This window comes from Mustela erminea, chromosome 7, assembly GCF_009829155.1.
Source record: "Mustela erminea isolate mMusErm1 chromosome 7, mMusErm1.Pri, whole genome shotgun sequence".
Classification (NCBI taxonomy): domain Eukaryota; kingdom Metazoa; phylum Chordata; class Mammalia; order Carnivora; family Mustelidae; genus Mustela; species Mustela erminea.
In genome coordinates, this window is record NC_045620.1 from 62149032 (window position 1) to 62169118 (window position 20087).

At 39.5% G+C, this 20087-nt stretch overlaps 1 protein-coding gene across 1 annotated transcript; it reads left to right on the forward strand.

Annotated features, from left to right (window-relative positions):
• Positions 1-3225: 3225 nt before the first annotated feature.
• Positions 3226-20087, forward strand: CALM2 (calmodulin 2). The gene is made up of 6 exons (XM_032351841.1): positions 3226-3344; positions 9965-9995; positions 17741-17884; positions 17977-18083; positions 18576-18711; positions 19446-20087. Exons 1-6 carry the CDS (start codon positions 3342-3344, stop codon positions 19472-19474), a joined length of 450 nt encoding a protein of 149 aa, XP_032207732.1. The 5' UTR covers positions 3226-3341; the 3' UTR covers positions 19475-20087.

Below are 20087 nucleotides of genomic sequence, written 5' to 3' on the forward strand. Positions count from 1 at the left end.
GCTGTGAGAGCTCCCAGTGAGGAGAGGGTTACAGAAAGTCAAAAAACCACCTCGTAGGCCGTGGTATGGTGGCTGTCACCCACATTGCTTCTCAGTTGGCAATTACCAAAGTCAGGCTGCACTGTATGTCATCTTGTGGAAGACAAATGCTCTATAAATAAAGTGACTTGGAACAGTCTCAAATACACATAAACCACAATGGCTTTAAATGTAAGTCAACTTTTTTCTCATTTTCTTTCTCAGAGAGGTCAGCAAGGAAGTTTCTGCAAGAGAGGCCTTACTGAAATTCAGCCTAATAAACCAAGAACTTTCCCGTAGTCTTTTTAACAGGCATATTTCATTAGCAAATACTTGTTTAAAAGCTTCTGGATTCAATACATACAATGCTAAGCATGCACCTGTATGTTAGATTTAAGCCTGTGCTTGTTATTCATCACACATCAATCCTCTTAAAAATTTATTTTCTAGAACAGGTGATTATTCATTTTGCCATTCAACTTCCTATCATTAAAAACTTCACATGTAAAATCATGCATACTTATGGGTTCTGTGTGAAGAGAGAATAAGTTTCGGGACTCAGAGAAAAGATTGTTGATGGCTTTTCCATCTGAGGAGGAATCAAAGACAAATTTCTGAGGAATACCTTGCAAAGAGTTGGGAGCTACCAAAACACAGGGTAGTGGAAATGTGGCCTTCGGGCTCTTGACTCCAGCTCAGATTCTGAAGCATAGGTACCCACTTTTAAGTAACATTCTCTAAGGTATTTCATTTGTGGGATAAAGCTAGTTAACTTCTCTGACCCCACCTCTTTACATCACTATATTAGCAAGGACAAAAGAAGCCACAGGGGTCCTGAGTTTTCATTAAAGAGTTATTCATCTGAAAGGGAGGTCACAGTGCTGCCAACACTAACTAAAAGAGCACTTTATGTCTGATTTGCATGACTGAAAGAAAGAGGATCCCTCCCTGGCCTAGGAAATACTTTCAATGGTATGAAGAAATGTCTAAATAGGCTAAAAGAGGTTACATTCCACTGAAGCTTGCCAAGTATGTGCAGATAGCAGTTACAGAACGTCTTGGTCTTGCTGGGCAACTTTCTCAGTAGGCAAGATTTCACCTTGGCCTGCTAAAAATGCTGCTCACTTAGGTTTCAAGGGTCCACAAGCCGATGTTTTTTACTGGGAAATGTTAAGGCCTCTGTTCTGTTCTTTCATCCGGAACTTGCTTCTCTCTTCCTCCTTGCCTGTTGCTTGTCTCCTAGGCTATTTATCATATCAGACTCAGTTTAGCAGTTACCTTCTTTAGAAATCCTTCTGGGAAACTCTGTGCCTTATAAACCCCCTCTATGGTAACAATTACGCTGTAGTCAAATCAAATTCATACAGGACGCGTTCACAATGTGCTTATTAAATATTCCAGGTTATGCCTACTCTTGCTTATTTGGGGTAGGACCAAGGAGCCAATTTTTAAAAATGTGTGTGTGTGACAAAATACACATAAAATTGACCATCGTAATCATTTTGAAGTGAATCATCATTTTCAGTGATATTAAATACATTCACAATGTTGTGCAAACATCGCCACCATCTCATACTCTTTTCATTTGTAGAACTGAAACTCCATACCTTCTAAACAATAACTCCCCATTCCCCCTGCCCCAGGCCCTGGTAAACTACTGTCTGTCTCTGATTTTGACTACTCTAAGTACCTTATATAAATGGAATCATATAGTATCTGTTTGTGACTAGCTTATTTCACTTACCACATAATGTCCTCAAGGTTCATCCATGTCGCAGCATGTTGTAGCATTTCCTTTTTGAGTCTGAATAATATTCCAATGCACGTATAGGCCACATTTTGCTCAACCATTTATTTACTGATAGACATTTGGGTTGCTTCCAAGTTTTAGCTATAGCGAATCATGTTGCCTTGAAGGTGGGCATACCAATATATCTCCAAGATCTTGCTTTCAGTTCTTCTGGGTACAGACCTAGAAGTGGAATTATTGGATCATACGATAATTCTCTTTTAATTTTTAAAGGAACGGCCATACTGTTTTCCACATCATTTTACATTCCCACCAACAGTGCAGCGAAGGTTCTAGTTCCAAGGAACTCCTCAACATGTTTTTTAAATATCCTCTTAAATCTGAGAGGTTAAGAGACCCAAAAGGGCAAATTTGCTCTGAGGGGTAGGCATATTACAGTGACCACTTGCTGGGCCCTTACCATGTGCCAGATACTTCAACATTTTACATTAACTCCTTATGTTATTCTCATCTTTACAATAACCTTTTCAGAGAAGTATTAGTACCTCCATTTTATAAATGAGGCTAAAGATGAAATGACTCAACCAAGGTCACACACCTAAGAAAGTGCACCAACCAACACTTGTCCATAGCTCCAAACCAGGACCCTGTTTTCTCACAATATCAAAACGCTAATGGGAGTGACTAATCCCACTGAATCTCGCATACCGTGGGTTCTGAGTGACTTTTCTGGGAAAGTACCCCAGGTAAGAAAGGAGAATGGCCAAGTATGAACAGAAGACGCTTTCGGATTTGTCTCTCAGCTAAGCAACTGCATTTATCCTTACCTAGACCTTTATTGGTTTTGTGAGGGAGTAAAATGAAAAATTTGTGGCCTCCACAAGGCCGAGAGGCTGAGCGCGGGGTACAGGTTTCCTGCGGTCTTTCTGCGTCAATCTTTACTTGCCCTAGGTGTTCTCGCCTACCCCTGCACAAGGGGCGGGAAAGTGTGTGTAGGAGTGCGGGAGGGAAGGAGGGATGGAGGAGGAAGATTCTGCGGCCAAACGCAAAGGAAGCGACTCTGCCGCCTGGCGCAGTTGCCAGGACAGCGCGGCCAGAGTAGCAACGGCAGAAGCCGCACCGCGTCCCGGCGGCGGCTGCTGCGATCCCGAGTGACGCATTGCAGGTACGAACCAGCCAATCAGAGGCCGGTTCAACGATCATCGGAGATCGAGTCGCCACTATGATGCTCCTCCGCGCCGCAAAGTAGCGCCCCTCAGGCGCGACTCCCTCGGCCTTTAAACTGGCTCGCTGGGGAGTGAAACCCACTTACGTCATTCGTTCGCCCGCTTTCCTTTATCTCTTGCTTCGTCGAGTAAATAACAGTGGATAAAGGAGTCCCGAGAAGAGTTAGAGAGGAGGGGGTTTGCCGGAACTCGTTTGCGATGTTCCGTTATCTGGCATGCGGCGGAGGGATCTGGCGGAGGGAGGTGTTTATGAGGCGCTGGGGGCGGAGGAGGAGAATTAGTCCGAGTGGGTCGAGCGAGCTGAGTGGTTGTGTGGTAGCTTCTTGGAGACCGGTAGCGCTTGCAGCATGGTGAGTGTGTCTCTAAGCTGCCGGCGCTTGGCCGGAGGGGGGACAAGGCTGAAGCAGATTTGTTAAAGAAAGGGGACGCTGCTCCCCTACATCCCTCAGGAGTGGTCTTCGCCAGAGGGATGGCGCGAAAGAGACCGGGGCACTGCGGCGGTTACGTCGCAGGTGCTCTCCCATCCTCATTCTCCTCGGAGAGGAGTCCCTTAGCGTTACGGGGGCCGGGATCATTGCCTTCGAGGAGCTGAAGCTCCTCGGGGGCTTGGCTGGGTGAGGGTGATGAATCGGGAGTTGGGGGGGGGCAGCCCAGCACATGGTGGAGACGGGAAAGTGGAAGGGGCGGGGGGGAGAGCGGGAGGGCAAAAGCTGCTGGTCGGGCATCTCGAAAGGTCGGTGCCGGGGCCTGATTCAAAAGCCCAACGGACGGTTTGTGCTGGCGCCAGGAAGCGCCTTTGTCCGCTTTCGGCCGCCATGCGCCGAGGGGGCGGGAAGGGAGCGCGAGGCCCCGGGCGAGCGCCAGCGCCGCCGTTAGCCCGCATCCCCCGCGTGCCGGGGGCGGGGGGCGCGCGAGCGGGCGCGGCGCGCTGTGTGGGCCGAGCCCGCGCGGCGCGGGGAGCGGCCGGGGGGCGGGGCGGGGCCGCCGCCCGCTCGGCTCGCCTCGCGCCCCAGCTGCTGTGCTGGCACCTGCAGGGCTGCGGAGGTCTCGGCTGCCCGCGGCAGTGCGGGGCCTGTGAGTTGGGGATGGGTGGGGGAGGGCGGCTTCGGCAGTTTCCCATCCCCCTCCGGTGGCGAGAAGGAAGCTCGGTGGACCCTGATCTTTCCCACTCCATTTGGGGCCCTGGGGCCTTCCACTACCCAGCCTGGACATGAGAAAAAATGTGGCTTTGTCGTTGAAGGAAACGAGCTTTATACCCGAAGTCTGGCGCACGCTCAGAGTGCGCATCTGACTAGAGAAAGTCGTCAGCTCCAGTTTGGGTCTGAAATGCTTTTTCTAGTCACCTGCCAAAAGCAAGCTTTGGGGTGACTGACGTTCTGTTGTGAAAGTCGCTTTTATCCTGCCGTAACAGTTGAAAAGGCCAGTGTCTATATCCTATTCTTAAGTACTCACGTGCACTCCTAATGTTAAAGAACTATAATCACAGCATTGCCCCTGCTCCAGTTCCCTTGAAAATGAGTCGTATTTCCGTCCAGAAAACGCCAGACCATGGTAACGTGCAGTTCAATTCTCTTAAATAGTAATGGCTGTCAAGTACTGTGGTGATAGAAGAGTATACCGGGGGCAGAAGGAGCAGGGAATCTTAAAAAGCATTTCCTGTCACTTGAGACCGGAACTCCTGGTTTTCTAACCCTAATGACGGCGGTAATTTGCAGTACCTACTTTTTGTTTCCGTCTGCCAAGTGGTTACAGCGATGGGTGTGTCCAGAAGGCAAGGTGACATCTTAAACAGAGGAGTTGAGAATTCTTGCCAACTGAAACCTCCAGCCTGTATGGGTGTGGGGAGAGGAGTTCACCTTGGATAAAACTAGTTAGTGTTCACTCAAGTTTGATGCATTCGTTCTATTTTGATATTTTAAATTATTTCATTCTGATTTTGAACATACTAGTTGAATCTACTTTTTAGTTGAAACAAGGTATACATTATGCATATGTAATCAAGGTTCTGAATTGTGCAGTAAATTTTTAAAAAATGTTTTTAAATGAATGGTAAATTTTTTACCTAATCAGTCTGATACTTGAACCGGGAATTCAGTAGATTTTCATATGTTGCATATAGTTTGTATCGACACTTTTCATGGTCCTTTACCAGTGATAAGCTTCTGTAGTTACTGTTTACATTATTGGTGCTTTGGGGGTTTTCATTGCTAGTTGCTAGTCATTGTTAAGTAAAATTAAGTTGGAAGTTGTCATAAGGTAACTTGATAATTATAAGACTTGGGAGATTTAAAATGAAGTCTCTAAGTTAAAGAATGAGTTTGTGTGGAAGCAGAACAAGATTGTTCAGATAGCTCTTGGGTTTACATGTAAGTGTTACAAGTACAAGTGCATTGAAAGAGCCAAGGATCGCTTTAAGATTTGGGGCCCAGATGGTAAGTAAGAGATACGAAGAAGTAGAAAGTTTTGTGCTTGTCAAAGTCATCATTATTGTATCAAATTGCAAGTAGATCAGTTTGTGTTACACTGAGGAACTTCACTGTGGCCCTATTAAAAATACATAGAAAGTTCTAGATTTAGGTACAATGATCAGAGTAGGCCTTTAGTAAAGGTCTTAATTTCTGTGAAGTAATTAATTTGTCCTGATGGTTTTTCTTTTGATCAGTGATATATAGTACGTTCTGTTCTGTCAGAATTAAGGTATCTGTTAATTCTACTGAAATAATTTAAAGGCTGCTTTTTAATACAGGTAGGACATATCCTGACTTCTGAAATTTAAATAAATAAATAAATAAAAATTAATGAAGGCATTGTTTTATCTAAATAGAACTTTGAAATAAAGAGGAATGAATGAAAGCTAGAAGTTTGTGTTCCGATTTAAACCTGTGGCTTCGTACATTTATTCAGATAAGAATTTTGGATTTTTTTAAACTGCCATTTACTAGATAAACTCCAGGAATATCCATATCTGCTTTGATAGGTACATAATGCATTCACTCTTCAGATCACACGTGAAGATAGGTTAATGTTTCTCAGTGTTTACAAATCACGTAGGGTTCTTCAAAATGCAGATTCTAACTCAGTTGGTCTGGTGTGGAACCTGCGAGTGTACTAATGGCTGGAAGCTTTCTCTGGAGTGATGAACAGGAGAAGGAAGTCTATCAATTGTAGAAATACAGGAATAAGAACTAGTCATCTCTCTAGTGGATTATTCTTCACGGAGATAAACACACGTGTTAATGAGCTCGAGTTTTCCCAGAAGTATAATTCTTCCAGTTCTTCTAACTAAGAAAATGGCACTCTCCATAGACAGAAATAAAAACCAAATTTATTTGCATGTAGTTGGAACAGACTTAAAAATTAGAGTGCTAAGGAGTGGTGTAGTTTTGCCTCTTAAAGGCCTTAATCTTAACTCCGTTGGTAAAGTTTATTTTCAAGCCTTGAGCTCTGGATTAGTTGTAAAAAAAACAACAACAACATTGCAAGCAAAATTGAGGAACATTTTTAAGGCTTTGTAACTTAGCATTCTGTTTGATAGCTTATTCCTTGAAGTTTTTCTGTGAATTTTTCTTTTATTTTGGGTGGGAAGGGGCAAAGGGAGAGAATCTTAAGCAGTCTCCATACCCAGCAGTGAGATGGGACACAGTCACAACCCTGAGATGATGACCTGTGCTGAAATCAGGAGCCGTCACTTAACCAACTGGGCTACCGCTCATTTGTGAATTTTTCTAAGATTGTGTCTGGCTAGAGGCGGAGAGCTGGACAAGATGGTGTGGGACCATTAAATTTTGACTTTCCAAGCAAAATTGGGTAATTTTAAAGTTTTGTTTTATAGCTAGCATCCTTTTCCGTCCTTTTCTTCCTAACTTTAATATAAATGCATCTTCCCCAAATCCACCCCTACCCCCCCTGTTGAGAGAACAACACTTTCCCTTCCTGCACATAGCAGTCCTTCCTTCAGCTTTCATACATACTGTGCCTTCCATACATTCTGCTTAACTAAGTCTCCTAAACTGTTTTCACCTGCCACATCTGTCCCTGGGCTGCTGCACCTTGTGCTTTCAGTTCATGTAAATTTATTCTCATCTTAAATCATACATGGAACAGGGGCGCCTTGGTGACTCAGTGGGATAAGCCTCTGCCATCGGCTTGGGTCATGGTCCCAGGGTCCTGGGATGGACCCCCAGTGGGGCTCTCTGATTAGCGGGGAGCCTTCTTCCCCCACTCTCTCTGCCTGCCTCTCTGCCTACTTGTGATCTATCTCTCTCTCTCTCCTATCAAGTAATATCTTTTTTTTTTTTTTTAAGATTTTATTTGACAGACAGAGATCACAAGTAGATGGAGAGACAGGTTGGGGGTGGAGGAGCAGGCTCTTTGCTGAGCAGAGAGCCGGATGCGGGGCTTGATCTCAGGACCCTGAGACCATGACCTGAGCCAAAGGCAGAGGATTAACCCACTGAGCCACTCAGGCGCCCCTCAAATAAATAAAATCTTAAAAAAAAGATAGCATGGAACAGTGGTAGGTTTGCTGGGTTTTTGTTTCGTTTTTAAGGTGGTTAACAAATATTTATTGTTCATGATGTTTAATTTTATATTCTGATATCTAGAAAAGACAATAGACAATGTTATGCAATGCTTAGTTATAAATGAATGTTAAGAGTGAAATTAAGAAATAAATTCCATGTAGCAGTGAAACATTTTAAACTTAATAACTTCCTAGAAAGGGTAAGTTTAAAATAGGCATCTCCATATTATATGAGAAGCAAAGCACACATGTTTATTTGTATATTTTGGTCCCCTTAAGTATTTCATAAGAAGAGATCTGGTATACAGACGACTGGGATAAAAGACGAAAGTATAGCAGGAAGAATAAAATTCAAAATTCCTGCATATAATACAGTCTCTGTAAGATCTTTAATGTGGACCCTGCTATTCTCTGAAGCAAGAGTTGATGATGCCATGCATGTCTGTTTACTGTGTGGAAGTTGAACTAGTCAAGTTCATATTTAACATTGTAGGTTCTTTGATTAGTTAATATATATAAAATAATTATCACTGAACTCTTTGGGTTCAAAGAGTTTTACTTTATGTAGAAGTAGCTTCTCTTTCTGCACAATAACCTTGTAAGGTAGATACTAATACTGTATGGATGAAATGGACTTATGAGAGGTAGAGTAACATGTCCAAGGTCATGTGGCTTTTTAAGTGGAAGAGCTAGGATACTAGTATGTCCAGCAACGATACAAAACGCTATGCTTTTTCCCCCAACTCTGCCATGTTGCCCTTTTTCCAGAAATGATAAAAGTCTTGCAAAATGGAATCAGAAGTAAATCCTTTATAGCCTCTAACAAAGCAGATATCAAGTCTGGATTTACCGTGTTTTAAATCTTAACTTCTTAGGGAAAACAATTGGATGACTGATGTTATATCAGATGGAAGATTGGGATTTGGAAGGTTAAAAGTAGATCTTCTTTTCTTTAACTCCTGCATTTGAACTTAATTATTGCCTCTTCAATTTTAAGTTACCAGGCCTTTGGGGCCTGTTTTTTTTCCCCCCTTTTTTAAAATAGAAACAAGTTGAGTTTGCATTGAGGTCAAATCAAAATTGTGTTGAGTGGGGAAAGAAACTTGCGCTTTGCGGGTTCCTTCCTAAATTTTCTCATGTTGTCCCCTAGAAAAATGTGATGCTACTTTTCATTAAGGTAGTCTTTAAAAAAGAGTGAAACCAGGCAGTGTTTATTCTTTCATACTAATAAATGAATGGATTAATCACAGAATGCTTGATTCCATATAGGTAAGAATATTAGAAGACTGGATCTAATTAGTGCTAGTACCATATAAGCAGTTGCTTCATGGGTTTTTGTACTGCTAAGTGGTGAAATGTCCAAAGATGAAGGCCACATGAGGAAAAAGGAGCCTTGGTATTTTGCAGATATGTTATTATATATTATGGTGCTCTGCATTTGAAACTTACAGGCAGTGAATACATCTGACACCTTTGTGTTTAAATTCTAATTTAATTCTAGTATTTAAAACTAGTTACTAATTATTTTATCCTCCCTGAAATTTAACCTGAACCTATAGGGGATAATGATACCATTAGAGGGTTATTGTGAAGATTGAATAAAAACAGTATCTGTAAAAGGCTTTAGGAAATGCCTGGTCTTTTTTTCCTTTTAGCAAAAATAACTCTTCTCTCTGTGCTAAAAAATCACAAACTTTAGGCACACATTGGGATTCCAAAAGTCCAAGAGAAAATGAACGGCTGGACTTAATATTTAGTAAATAATTTAGTTCAAATGTTGGGAATCCTGATTCTTTAAATTTGCCTGCCAGGTGAGAAGTAAAAACTGGTAGCTTTCATGTTTCCCCAACCAGGACAGCTTGGATTTTTGCTTAGTGTTACTGGTTTGTTTTTTGTTTCAGGTTTGGAAGACCATTCTCATGTCCACATGATGTGTTTAACCATTTATAGGGGTAACTTTGAGTGTAATTCTTGGACATTATTTTTGGTTCAGTGAAGATTTCTGATAATTTCTGTTAATACTGTTTTTTATTTACCAAAAAAGGTGAAAAGTTTAGGTATCTTAACTTTGAGAAAGGAAACCATGTTTTTGTTGGATTCTCTCCTTGCTTTAGAAGAATAACAACTTCTTTAAATTTTCTACTATGCCAAATTGCTTTTTCCCCCCAATTTGTGTGAAATTGAAACTTTGATGTGTATTCTAAAATAATAGTTGGGATTTAAGTATTAAACTTGGTCAGCATCGCTTAGCTTTGAAGATAAATCTATCAACTTAATATGTGTTTTCTACCTTAAAAGATAATTCATTTTCTACCTATGTATGTTGCTAGTACTAAGGAGTGTTATGCTAAATGTAATTCATGGTAAAAGGTGAACCTTGAAGGTTTTTAAACTTGATTCTTAATTTAACTGCTCATCTGCATACCTGTCTTTGTGATCTCTTTGTAGGCTGACCAACTGACTGAAGAGCAGATTGCAGGTAAGAAATACTTTGCTAAGTGGTATCCATTGGATTTTATTATAAATCGAATGGCCAGTGTCGAAGTAAGATACCTTTATGAAAAAATTACATAGACTTTAGTCTATGTAATAGATAATAACAAGTGGTGTAATGTAATATAGTAATTCAACCTGCTTTGACAAATGAGAAGGTATGCTTGCCTTTGGGAGATATATGGGGCTGACTGTAATGAAAGGCAAGGTTTTAGGCTACGTGCGGGTATACTTTGGAACTTGGTGGTGGTGGTCTTTGTTTTTCCTTGAAGATTATCTTGAAAACATGAATTCTGGGCAGTTTTTAACACTGCAACTCCAAATTACTCTTCACAAGAAAAAAAGAGCCAAGTAGTAATTAATAGGTAATTTGAAGTGTTGAATCCCAGAGGGAACATTGAATTTACCCCAGTTCAAAGTAGCTAATATTTTAACCTTAGAACTGTATGTAGAATCAGTCAGGAATAATCATTATCTCTAGAGAAAAACTTAGATGCAGAAGATACCGTTCTGTTTTCTAAATGTATAGTATGTTGAATTTTGTCTTAAGGAAGGAACAGTAGCATCTGTTGAAATGAGCTTTTTAAATCTTGTCTCCTGGGGCGCCTGGGTGGCTCAGTTGTTAAGCTTCTGCCTTCAGCTCAGGTCATGATCCCAGAGTCCTGGGATCACCGCCCACATAAGACAAGCCTGCTTGTCCCTCTCCCACTCCCCCTGCTTCTGTCCCTCTCTCCCTGTGTGTCTATTTGTCAACTAAATAAATAAAATCCTTAAAAATAAACTTAAAAAATAATTAATTAAATCGTGTCTCCTTTGGTTTGTCATGGAAATGTATGAAGTTATGTAAAACTTGATGTCATATTGTCTTTATGCTATAACATTAATCATTGGTACTTTTGATTTTATTCTAACACTTTGAGATGGCTGGTTAACCTCAAAATACTAGGGAAACTCACTAAAGGATTTTCTTCCTTTTTTAGTTCCTTGTAGTGTTGAAATGCTTTTCAGACTCTTCTTTTACTCTCTTTAGACTTTTATTAACACAAGCATCAAGCAGTTTTAACTACCACAGCTTCCTGGTAGGCAAGAAGTTAGAAGTGTTCAAAAGCACTAAAGCTTTCTTTTTTCTTTTTTCTTTTTTTCTTTTTTATTAATGATAGAGAATACTGAAAATCCCAGTTGGAACTCAACTATATATAGCCCATTTAAAGTAAGCCCTCCTCTCCACGTAAACAAATTTGGAGGACCCAGAAATCACTAATCTTCTCAAATATTACAAATACAACCCGATAGGACTATATAAAGTAGGAAGCTGTTAGCATGAAGGACCAAATGTAAGCAGATTTTATTTTTACTGATTGTGTGAATTTGACTTAAATCTGGGATTTGGTTTCTAGGGTTGATAAATTGCATGTACTGAGTGTTGAAGAACCGAAGCAGAGCTTTGGAACTAATTTCTTTGTTCTTTTATACTATTTTAATGTATCTGTGACATGTAAATTCTAAAACTTTTAAAAAATTATTTTGTTAATGTAGCCTACCGGAAGTGACAAGCTGATTCATATATCCAGGCTTAAACTATTAACTTTTCTATTACTTTTGGCCTCCCTCTTTACTTTTCATTTCTTGGTGTTCCCAACCAAGTAGTTGTCCCTGCTGTAGATAGCACAGCATTTTCACATTAAGGTATCTGTTACATAGTTGGTGCCCATTATTGCACTCCCAAACACACATACAACTATTTTTTTAAAAAACCATGTATCTTTTAAATTCAAGAGAATCGGTCTTCAAAGACTGATAGCATTTTCATAAAGAATACTACTAGTAGTTCACTGGAACATTTATTTAAAGATAAATTTGGTGTTTTTGTTGGCTCTCATCGTATACTTAAATTTCCAGTGGGGATGGGGGAAAATCTGTTCTGGATTCTTTCCTTACCCTGCATTTTCTTGGGCTTTTAAAATCATTCCTGGTACCCCAGGTTTTAGTGAACCTTTAAAGGAGTCAAAACTTTTATACTGCTGAAGTAAAACCCTGTGCTATCAGGGATCTTTTTGCTGCCTCTTCTATCCCCGGTGCCTCCCACATAGTAGGGACTGAAAAATGGATACACTTCTTTGTTGTGTGTGACAACAAAAAAATGTTCCAGAACACTACCTACCCTGTCCTAAGAATTATTCTGCCTCCATTGTTTGTGTCCACCTTTGAGGTGGAGGCAAATTACTTTCTTTATTCTGATAAATTGTAATTGGTGGTAATCAGTAGCATCTTAGAATCTTTACCAAAAAACAAAGTACTTACAAACTTCATAGATAAATCAGCATTGAATATACTAAGGTTCTTTTTAAACTATTTTAACTTTATATGATAATCATTACTACTACAGATTTGTTTAGAAAGTCTACTAACAGCAAATAACTTGGTCTAGAAAAAGCATATTTTGTTTAGATGAAGTTACTAGAATTGTTTATATTACTTATTCTTAAAGAGCAATCCAGAAGTGTCCACTGTGACATCACTAGTTAATTTTGCTCATAATTCTGCCATGATGTCATAGTTGTTGGTGCTTGACACCTAGGGGTCTAATAGGAAAAACCTACAAGAGTTTTTCTTTCTTAAAGGTACAGTGTAGGAGTAAAACCTAACTTGAAAGATAACCTTACTCAATTTACATAGTGCCAACAAAAGTCTGATACATGTCCTTTAAGAGATTATTAGGTTCAGAATTTTCTAAATAAATGGAAGTTGGTAAACAGACATTTGATTCAAGTCATTCCTGGGAATTATAGTTAAGAATGGCATGCTTCTATACATAAAGATTATACCAGTTATAAAGTAAGGTAGGGAGCTGTAAGGACAGGTGAATTTAAATTATACTCTTTTTTTTTTTTTTTTTTTTTAAGATTTTATTTATTTGAGAGAGAAGGAATACAAGCTGGGGGGAGTGGGAGAGGGAGCAGCAGGTAGCCCCATGCGGGGCTGATCACAGGCACACACACACACACACACCCCGGGATCATGACCTGATCACAGGCGCGCGTGCGCGCGCACACACACACACACACAAACACACCCACACACACACACACACACACACACACACACACACCCCCGATCATGACCTGAGCTGTGAAGGCAGATGCTTAATGACAGAGCCACCCAGGCACCCCTAAATTGTACTTTTGGGTTTTATTTCAAGGAATTTTACAGGTATTTCTGGCTCTGGTGTAAAAATACAGATAAAAATTTGGAATAATGCTTGACATTTGTTCCTTTCTTGTACCTTTATAACTAATAGTTATAGCATAGATATGGTCTTTCTGCTTTTCACTATTTCAGCATTTTATTTATTTACTTATTTTATTCTTTTTTTTTTTTAAAGATTTATTTATTTATTTGACAGAGAGAGATTACAAGTAGGCAGAGAGGCAGGCAGAGAGAGGAGGAAGCAGGCTCCCCGCTGAGCAGAGAGCCCGATGCGGGACTCGATCCCAGGACCCTGAGATCGTGAACTGAGCTGAAGGCAGTGGCCTAGCCCACTGAGCCACCCAGGCGCCCTTATTTACTTATTTTAGATTTTATTTATTTATTTGACATAGAGAGAGATCACAAGTAGTCAGAGAGAGAGAGAGGGAGAAGCAGGCTCCCTGCTGAGCAGAGAGCCTAATGTGGGGCCTGAGACCGTGACCTGAGCTGAAGGCAGAGGCTTAACCCTCTGAGCCACCTAGGTGCCCCTCCAGCAAGCATTTCGAAAGTTAATGTATTTTAGGGGCAACTAGGTAGCTCTGTTGGTTAAGCATCTGACCTCTTGATTTCAGCTCAGGACTTGATCTCAGGGTTGTGAATTCAAGCCTTGCATTGGGCCCCATGCTGGGTGTGGAGGTTTTTGTTTGTTTGTTTGTTTGTTTTTAAGTTAATATACTGTGAAACTCCTTGAAATTAAGAATACATATTTGTAAACTTACTCTGCATCTTAACAATTAAGTCATACAGTAAAATGATTATAGTTAGTTACACATTGGAAACTTTTGCTGGTAATGGTAGTGTTAATACCTGTAGCTAGGTATTAATAGCAGCGAATGTAATGTAAACAAAACCATGTTTCTCAGTGCTTTGATTTTCTTGTAGCCTAAGTTACTAGGTGGTAAATGGCATGTGTTCAAACCCTAATAGTTGTTTGGATTTCTAGACAGTATTTCTACATCCTGTTGAAAAAAAGAAAAATAAAACCCTGAGTAAAATGGGAATGTCTTCATCAAATTCTATTTGTGGGATTTATTGATGTGTTTTTGTCATTGAGTCAATCTAGTTAACGTAGGCTAATTTCATAAAATCAATCAGTAGTTTGCTACTAAGCTTGTGATACCAGGGGAGTGCCTCTGAAAACAAATGGTTTTAAATGGAATGGAACTATGTTAATACTGAATGTAGTAAACTACCAACTAGTCAGTGATAACCCGGTCTAAAGCTAAGCAGTTAATAGATTTTAAACGTAAGAAAGGAATGTGGTAATCCAGAAAGGTAATATGACCCAGGTAGTTGTGTAGGTAATTTTAAATAAAGAACCCAGTTAGACGGCTATTGTAATAGTCTAGGCAAAAGAGGAGGGACCATGAAATAAGATACTGCTTGTTGAGATAAAAATAATCAGGCAGTATTGAAATGGGAGGATGCAACAGGACTTGTTGACATATTTCACAGGGAAAGTTAAAGCGTGTTTTGCTTGCATTCCTAGGATTGTTGGGGAATACAGAATTCACTTTAATAAGTCTCGCTTGGGGTCAGCCAAGGGGCATATCCTGTAGGAAGTCAGAAATAAAGGTACGGTAGACCCCGCCTCCCCAGTCTGTGGTGGGAAGGTATGCTCTAAGATGCCAGTGGATGCCTGAAACCACTGAGAGTACCAAACTGGTTTTTCCTATACACACACACATATGATACAGTATTTGTGAATTAGGTATAATAGATGAACAACAGTAATGATTGTGAAAGTATACTATAATGTAAGTTATACTAGTGTGGTCTCTCACCATATACTGTACTTGCCCTTTTTGTGACTATGTGGGATGGTAAAATGCCTCGGAGATGAGATGAAGTGAGGTGAATGATGTAGGCATTGTGATATAGCGTTAGGCTGCTGTTGACCTGTGGTATGCCAGAAGGATCCTCTGCTTCTGGACTACAGTTCACTATGGGTAGCTGAACAGGCAGAAAACGAAACTGTGGTAAGGGTGAGGGAACTACTGTATTATGTTGAGATAGAGGAGTAGACTAAAGAAGGCTTCATTATGAGTAGGCATAGATAAGAGGTGGTAGAAAAGAGGAAGAAAATTAATCACATTTACGTGTGAGAGATAAATAGGAGCAAGAGTCTTTGGCAGTGTAAGGCAGGTAAACTGAGGTACTGTTGTGAAAGCCAAGAGAAGTTTAGAGTTTCTCAGTATAGTTTTGGATCCTGCAGGAAAGTGAGGTCATCTTTTTCTTAACACTTAACTAAGTATTTACTTGCCAGACCTACTTCTTTTTTTTTTTTTTTTTTTTTAAGATTTTATTTATTTGACAGAGATCACAAGTAGGCAGAGAGGCAGGTGTGGGAGGGGGGAGCAGGCTCCCTGCTGAGCAGAGACGACCCCCCCCCCCCATACGGGGCTTGATCCCAGGACCCTGAGATCATGACCTGAGCGGAAGGCAGAGGCTTTAACCCACTGAACCACCCAGGTGCCCCAGACCTACTTCTAAGTGCTTTATGCTTAGTAATTAAGTTCGTAAACTTAGGAAGGTAGGTATAGTTATTCCTATTTAACAAAAATGATGAAGCTAAGATAGGAAAGGTTTAGTAACTTAACTTGCCTAGGTTACACTACTTACTGGTAAGTAGCAGAGCTGGGATTATTAAACACAAGTTGCATTCCAAAGTCTACTTTTAGCTGTGCTGTATGGCCTCATGTACTTAAAGACACTTGTTTAATTGGGCAACTAAGTTGTTACTGGGATTTTCAACTTGATGAGTTGGAGCTGGAAGTAATTTTAATAGTGGATTGGTAGAAGAAAAGGATATATATGAGTAATGATGCTTCCAAGATTTGGGGAGATAAGGGCAGGCATGTAAGAGAAAACACAAGGTTTGAATTTAGTTTTAAGCTAAGAGACATATGTTAATGGCAAATCAGTGGAAGAGTAGTTGAGTCCAGAGAAGAGATTATGATGGATTGAAACTGGGGTGTATATGAATTGGAGAAAGGATAGAAAGGTAGGGGGGAATAAATAGCTTTGGACTATATAAGAGGAAGCAAACTATCACTTAAACATGTCAGGTATATACTTTCAAATGTATAGATATATTGAGAGAGCTGAGCCCTGTGAACTTTGGAACTGTTTTGGGTTTGCTTAAAAAGGGTCTAATAGCTTTTAAAAAGTACCCTACCAGAAAATACTGCCATTGTGTTTTAGTTCATTTATATGACCTTGCACTACCAAATTTAATCTCTGCTTTAGTTTATGAAATAAATGGGGATGCCGGTATTCTAGACCGCCGCTTCAACAGCTTTCCATGTAATCTAATGGTGAATTAAAAGGAACATAATTTCACAAGATGATTTTTAAAATGTAATAGGATGTTTTAACTATATTAAAAGTTTGGGATTTTATATTCCTAAAAATGGTCTAAATTACCTTTGCTGTCAGTGATACGATACTTAGCTAAAACTGGCCATTCATATCTTGATCATCCTATTGTTAATATCATCGTAGATTTTTGGTGATAGTTCTTTATAGGTCAGAAAAGGCAATTGGTCTGTTGCATATTGTTCTGAAGTTTAGAGGTGTATTTTTTTGTTGTTCTTAATTTAGTAGTTTTGTTTTTAAGATTTTATTTATTTGAGAGTGAACGAGAGCTCGAGCAGGGGCAGAGGGAGAGAGGGAGAAGCAGACTCCCTGTTGATGATCGGGGAGCCCAACATGGAGCACAATCCCAGGACCCTTGGTATTACGACCTGAGCTGAAGGCAGTTTTGTAACTGACTGAGCCTCCTAGGTGTGCCCCTTAAATTGTAGGTTGTTTTTTGTTTTTGTTTATTTATTTGACAGAGACACCGCAAGAGAGGGAACACAAGCAGGGGGATGTGGGAGAGGGAGAAGCAGGCTTCCCGTGGAGTAGGGAACCAGATGCGGGGCTCCATCCCCAAACCCTGGGATCATAACCTGAGCCCAATGCAGACGCTTAATGACTGAGCCACCCCTCAGGCACCCCTAAATTAGTAGATTTTAAAGAGATTTAATTTTAATTTTTGAGGCTTACTCTGAGTATAATGCATATAGTTCTATAGAAACAGATGTTGGGTACCAGGTACTGGTGGTGCCAGTTAGGTACCAGTCTTATTTTTATATTCTGAGCTTTAATAGAAAATAGGGAAGCCACTCATTTGGGGCTTTGATTCTTTGCCTCCTTCAACCTAAAATAATTTTTTCTTTTATCTGGTCTAGGTATTGGAGTCCTTTTGTAATATTTTAGGTGAAAAAAACTTGCCGATAGATCAGTATGAGCATATATTGGTATGATTAGCTAAAGATGTTTGAAATATAGCAAGTTTTTCCCACATAATTCTTCAGGAATCAAAGGCTGGTTTCAAGTGTTACTTCCATATATACCTTTGCTTTAAGAGTTGATTAATATTTAGCATTTAGGAGGTTTTTATTGTTAACCTTTATGTTTGGATTATGGTCTCTTAAACAGAATTCAAAGAAGCTTTTTCACTATTTGACAAGGATGGTGATGGAACTATAACAACAAAGGAATTGGGAACTGTAATGAGGTCTCTTGGGCAGAATCCCACAGAAGCAGAGTTACAGGACATGATTAATGAAGTAGATGCTGATGGTAAGTTTTTTTAAACTGGGTTTTGGGGGAGGGGGAATTGAAGAGGGCATTTAAATTCGTTAGTACTCTTACAACTAAACAAACCATTTCAGGTAATGGCACAATTGACTTCCCGGAATTTCTGACAATGATGGCAAGAAAAATGAAAGACACAGACAGTGAAGAAGAAATTAGAGAAGCATTCCGTGTGTTTGATAAGGTAGGTATTCAGGGATTGGATTTGTTAAATTTTGTTAAATTTGTTAAATTTTGGATTTGTTAAATCTTGGCAAAGGAGGCATCACTGACTTTGGAACTAAGAAACCGATTTTGTTTTATTTTTTTAAGTTCTTATTTATTTATTAGAGAGTGCGAATCCATGAGAGGGGAGGGGCAAAGGGAGAAGCAGATGCCCCCACTGAGCAGGTAGCCAGACCTGGGTCTTGATCCCAAGACCCTGGGATCATGACCTGAGCCAAAGGCAGACACTTAACTGACTGAGCCACCCTGGTGCACCAGAAACAGTGATTTTAATGTATGATATCCTGCTGTTTTCAGTGACCATCTGTTGGTCAACTATAGTTTGGTTTTGGTTGGTATGTCTGAAGTATCTTTTTCTCCCTAATGTGAAGTTTATTGTAAACTTACTAAACCTCCAACCCAACTCTTGAGTCTATAATTTTACTTAGGTATCTTACTAAACTTTTTCTAGGATGGCAATGGCTATATTAGTGCAGCAGAGCTTCGCCATGTGATGACAAACCTGGGAGAGAAGTTAACAGATGAAGAGGTTGATGAAATGATCAGGGAAGCAGATATTGATGGTGATGGTCAAGTAAACTATGAAGGTAAATCTTTCACTACCTCATTCTGTGCTTTGATTTTAAGGTACAAGGTATGTGTTTATATATATCCAGGTCAAAATTAGTGTCTCCACTCCTGCCAAATAAAGATGCTAAAAGTTTTTATATTTACAAACCTTTTGCTATTCAGAGTATTTTCTACAGATAAGGGAAAATCACGATCATCTGAGGACTTTTTAGAACCGTTTGCTATCAGGTCCTACCATATACCTAGAATCTCTGCATTTTAACAAGATTGCTGGACAGTTTCATACGCATTTTAAAGTTTGAGAAGCATGGTGCTCCATACTATGCTAAAACAATCTTTTTATAATGATTGTGGAACAATTTGAAAAGCTTTAAACTTATTTCAGAAACCTCAAAATTAAAGTAAGGTGATTTTCCTTCCTTCATTGGATTTATTTTCCCTCTAATTAGCCATAGTCTAAGACCGTTTACTTCTGCGTCAGTTCAAAATTACCATGTTGTAATAAACTTAAGAGCAAAAATCCTTCTATTTTATAATAACTTGTCTAAACCATTAATTTGGTTTATTGATTAACAATCCTAAGTAATTTTGATTTATGAAGTTCTGGCCTTGACAAAGCTTGACAATTCTATACTGTCTATTTTTGAGGAAAGAAAGGGAAATTGGAAATTGCTTAGAGATTGAATAATGTGATTGGTTTTGTCATTCTTTTACCATTGATGCAACTTTTTGTGTACTTCTTCTTTTTCAGAGTTTGTACAAATGATGACAGCAAAGTGAAGACTGTACAGAATGTGTTAAATTTCTTGTACAAAATTGTTTATTTGCCTTTTCTTTGTTTGTAACTTATCTGTAAAAGGTTCCCCCCTGCTGTCAAAAAATATGCATGTATAGTAATTAGGACTTCATTCCTCCATGTTTTCTTCCCTTATCTTACTGTCATTGTCCTGAAACCTTATTTTAGAAAATTGATCAAGTAACATGTTGCATGTGGCTTACTCTGGATATATCTAAGCCCTTCTGCACATCTAAACTTAGATGGAGTTGGTCAAATGAGGGAACATCTGGGTTATGCCTTTTTTTTAAGTAGTTTTCTTTAGGAACTGTCAGCATGTTGTTGTTGAAGTGTGGAGTTGTAACTCTGCGTGGACTATGGACAGTCAACAATATGTACTTAAAAGTTGCACTATTGCAAAACGGGTGTATTATCCAGGTACTCGTACACTATTTTTTTGTACTGCTGGTCCTGTACCAGAAACATTTTCTTTTATTGTTACTTGCTTTTTAAACTTTGTTTAGCCACTTAAAGAAAATCTGCTTATGGCACAATTTGCCTCAAATCCATTCCAAGTTGTATATTTGTTTTCCAATAAAAAAATTACAATTTACCCAA

Coding starts and splice junctions, on each gene's coding strand:
- CALM2 (XM_032351841.1), top strand. Junction 18,084..18,575: donor CATTCCGTGTGTTTGATAAG/GTAGGTATTCAG, acceptor AACTTTTTCTAG/GATGGCAATGGCTATATTAG. Junction 18,712..19,445: donor TGGTCAAGTAAACTATGAAG/GTAAATCTTTCA, acceptor CTTCTTTTTCAG/AGTTTGTACAAATGATGACA.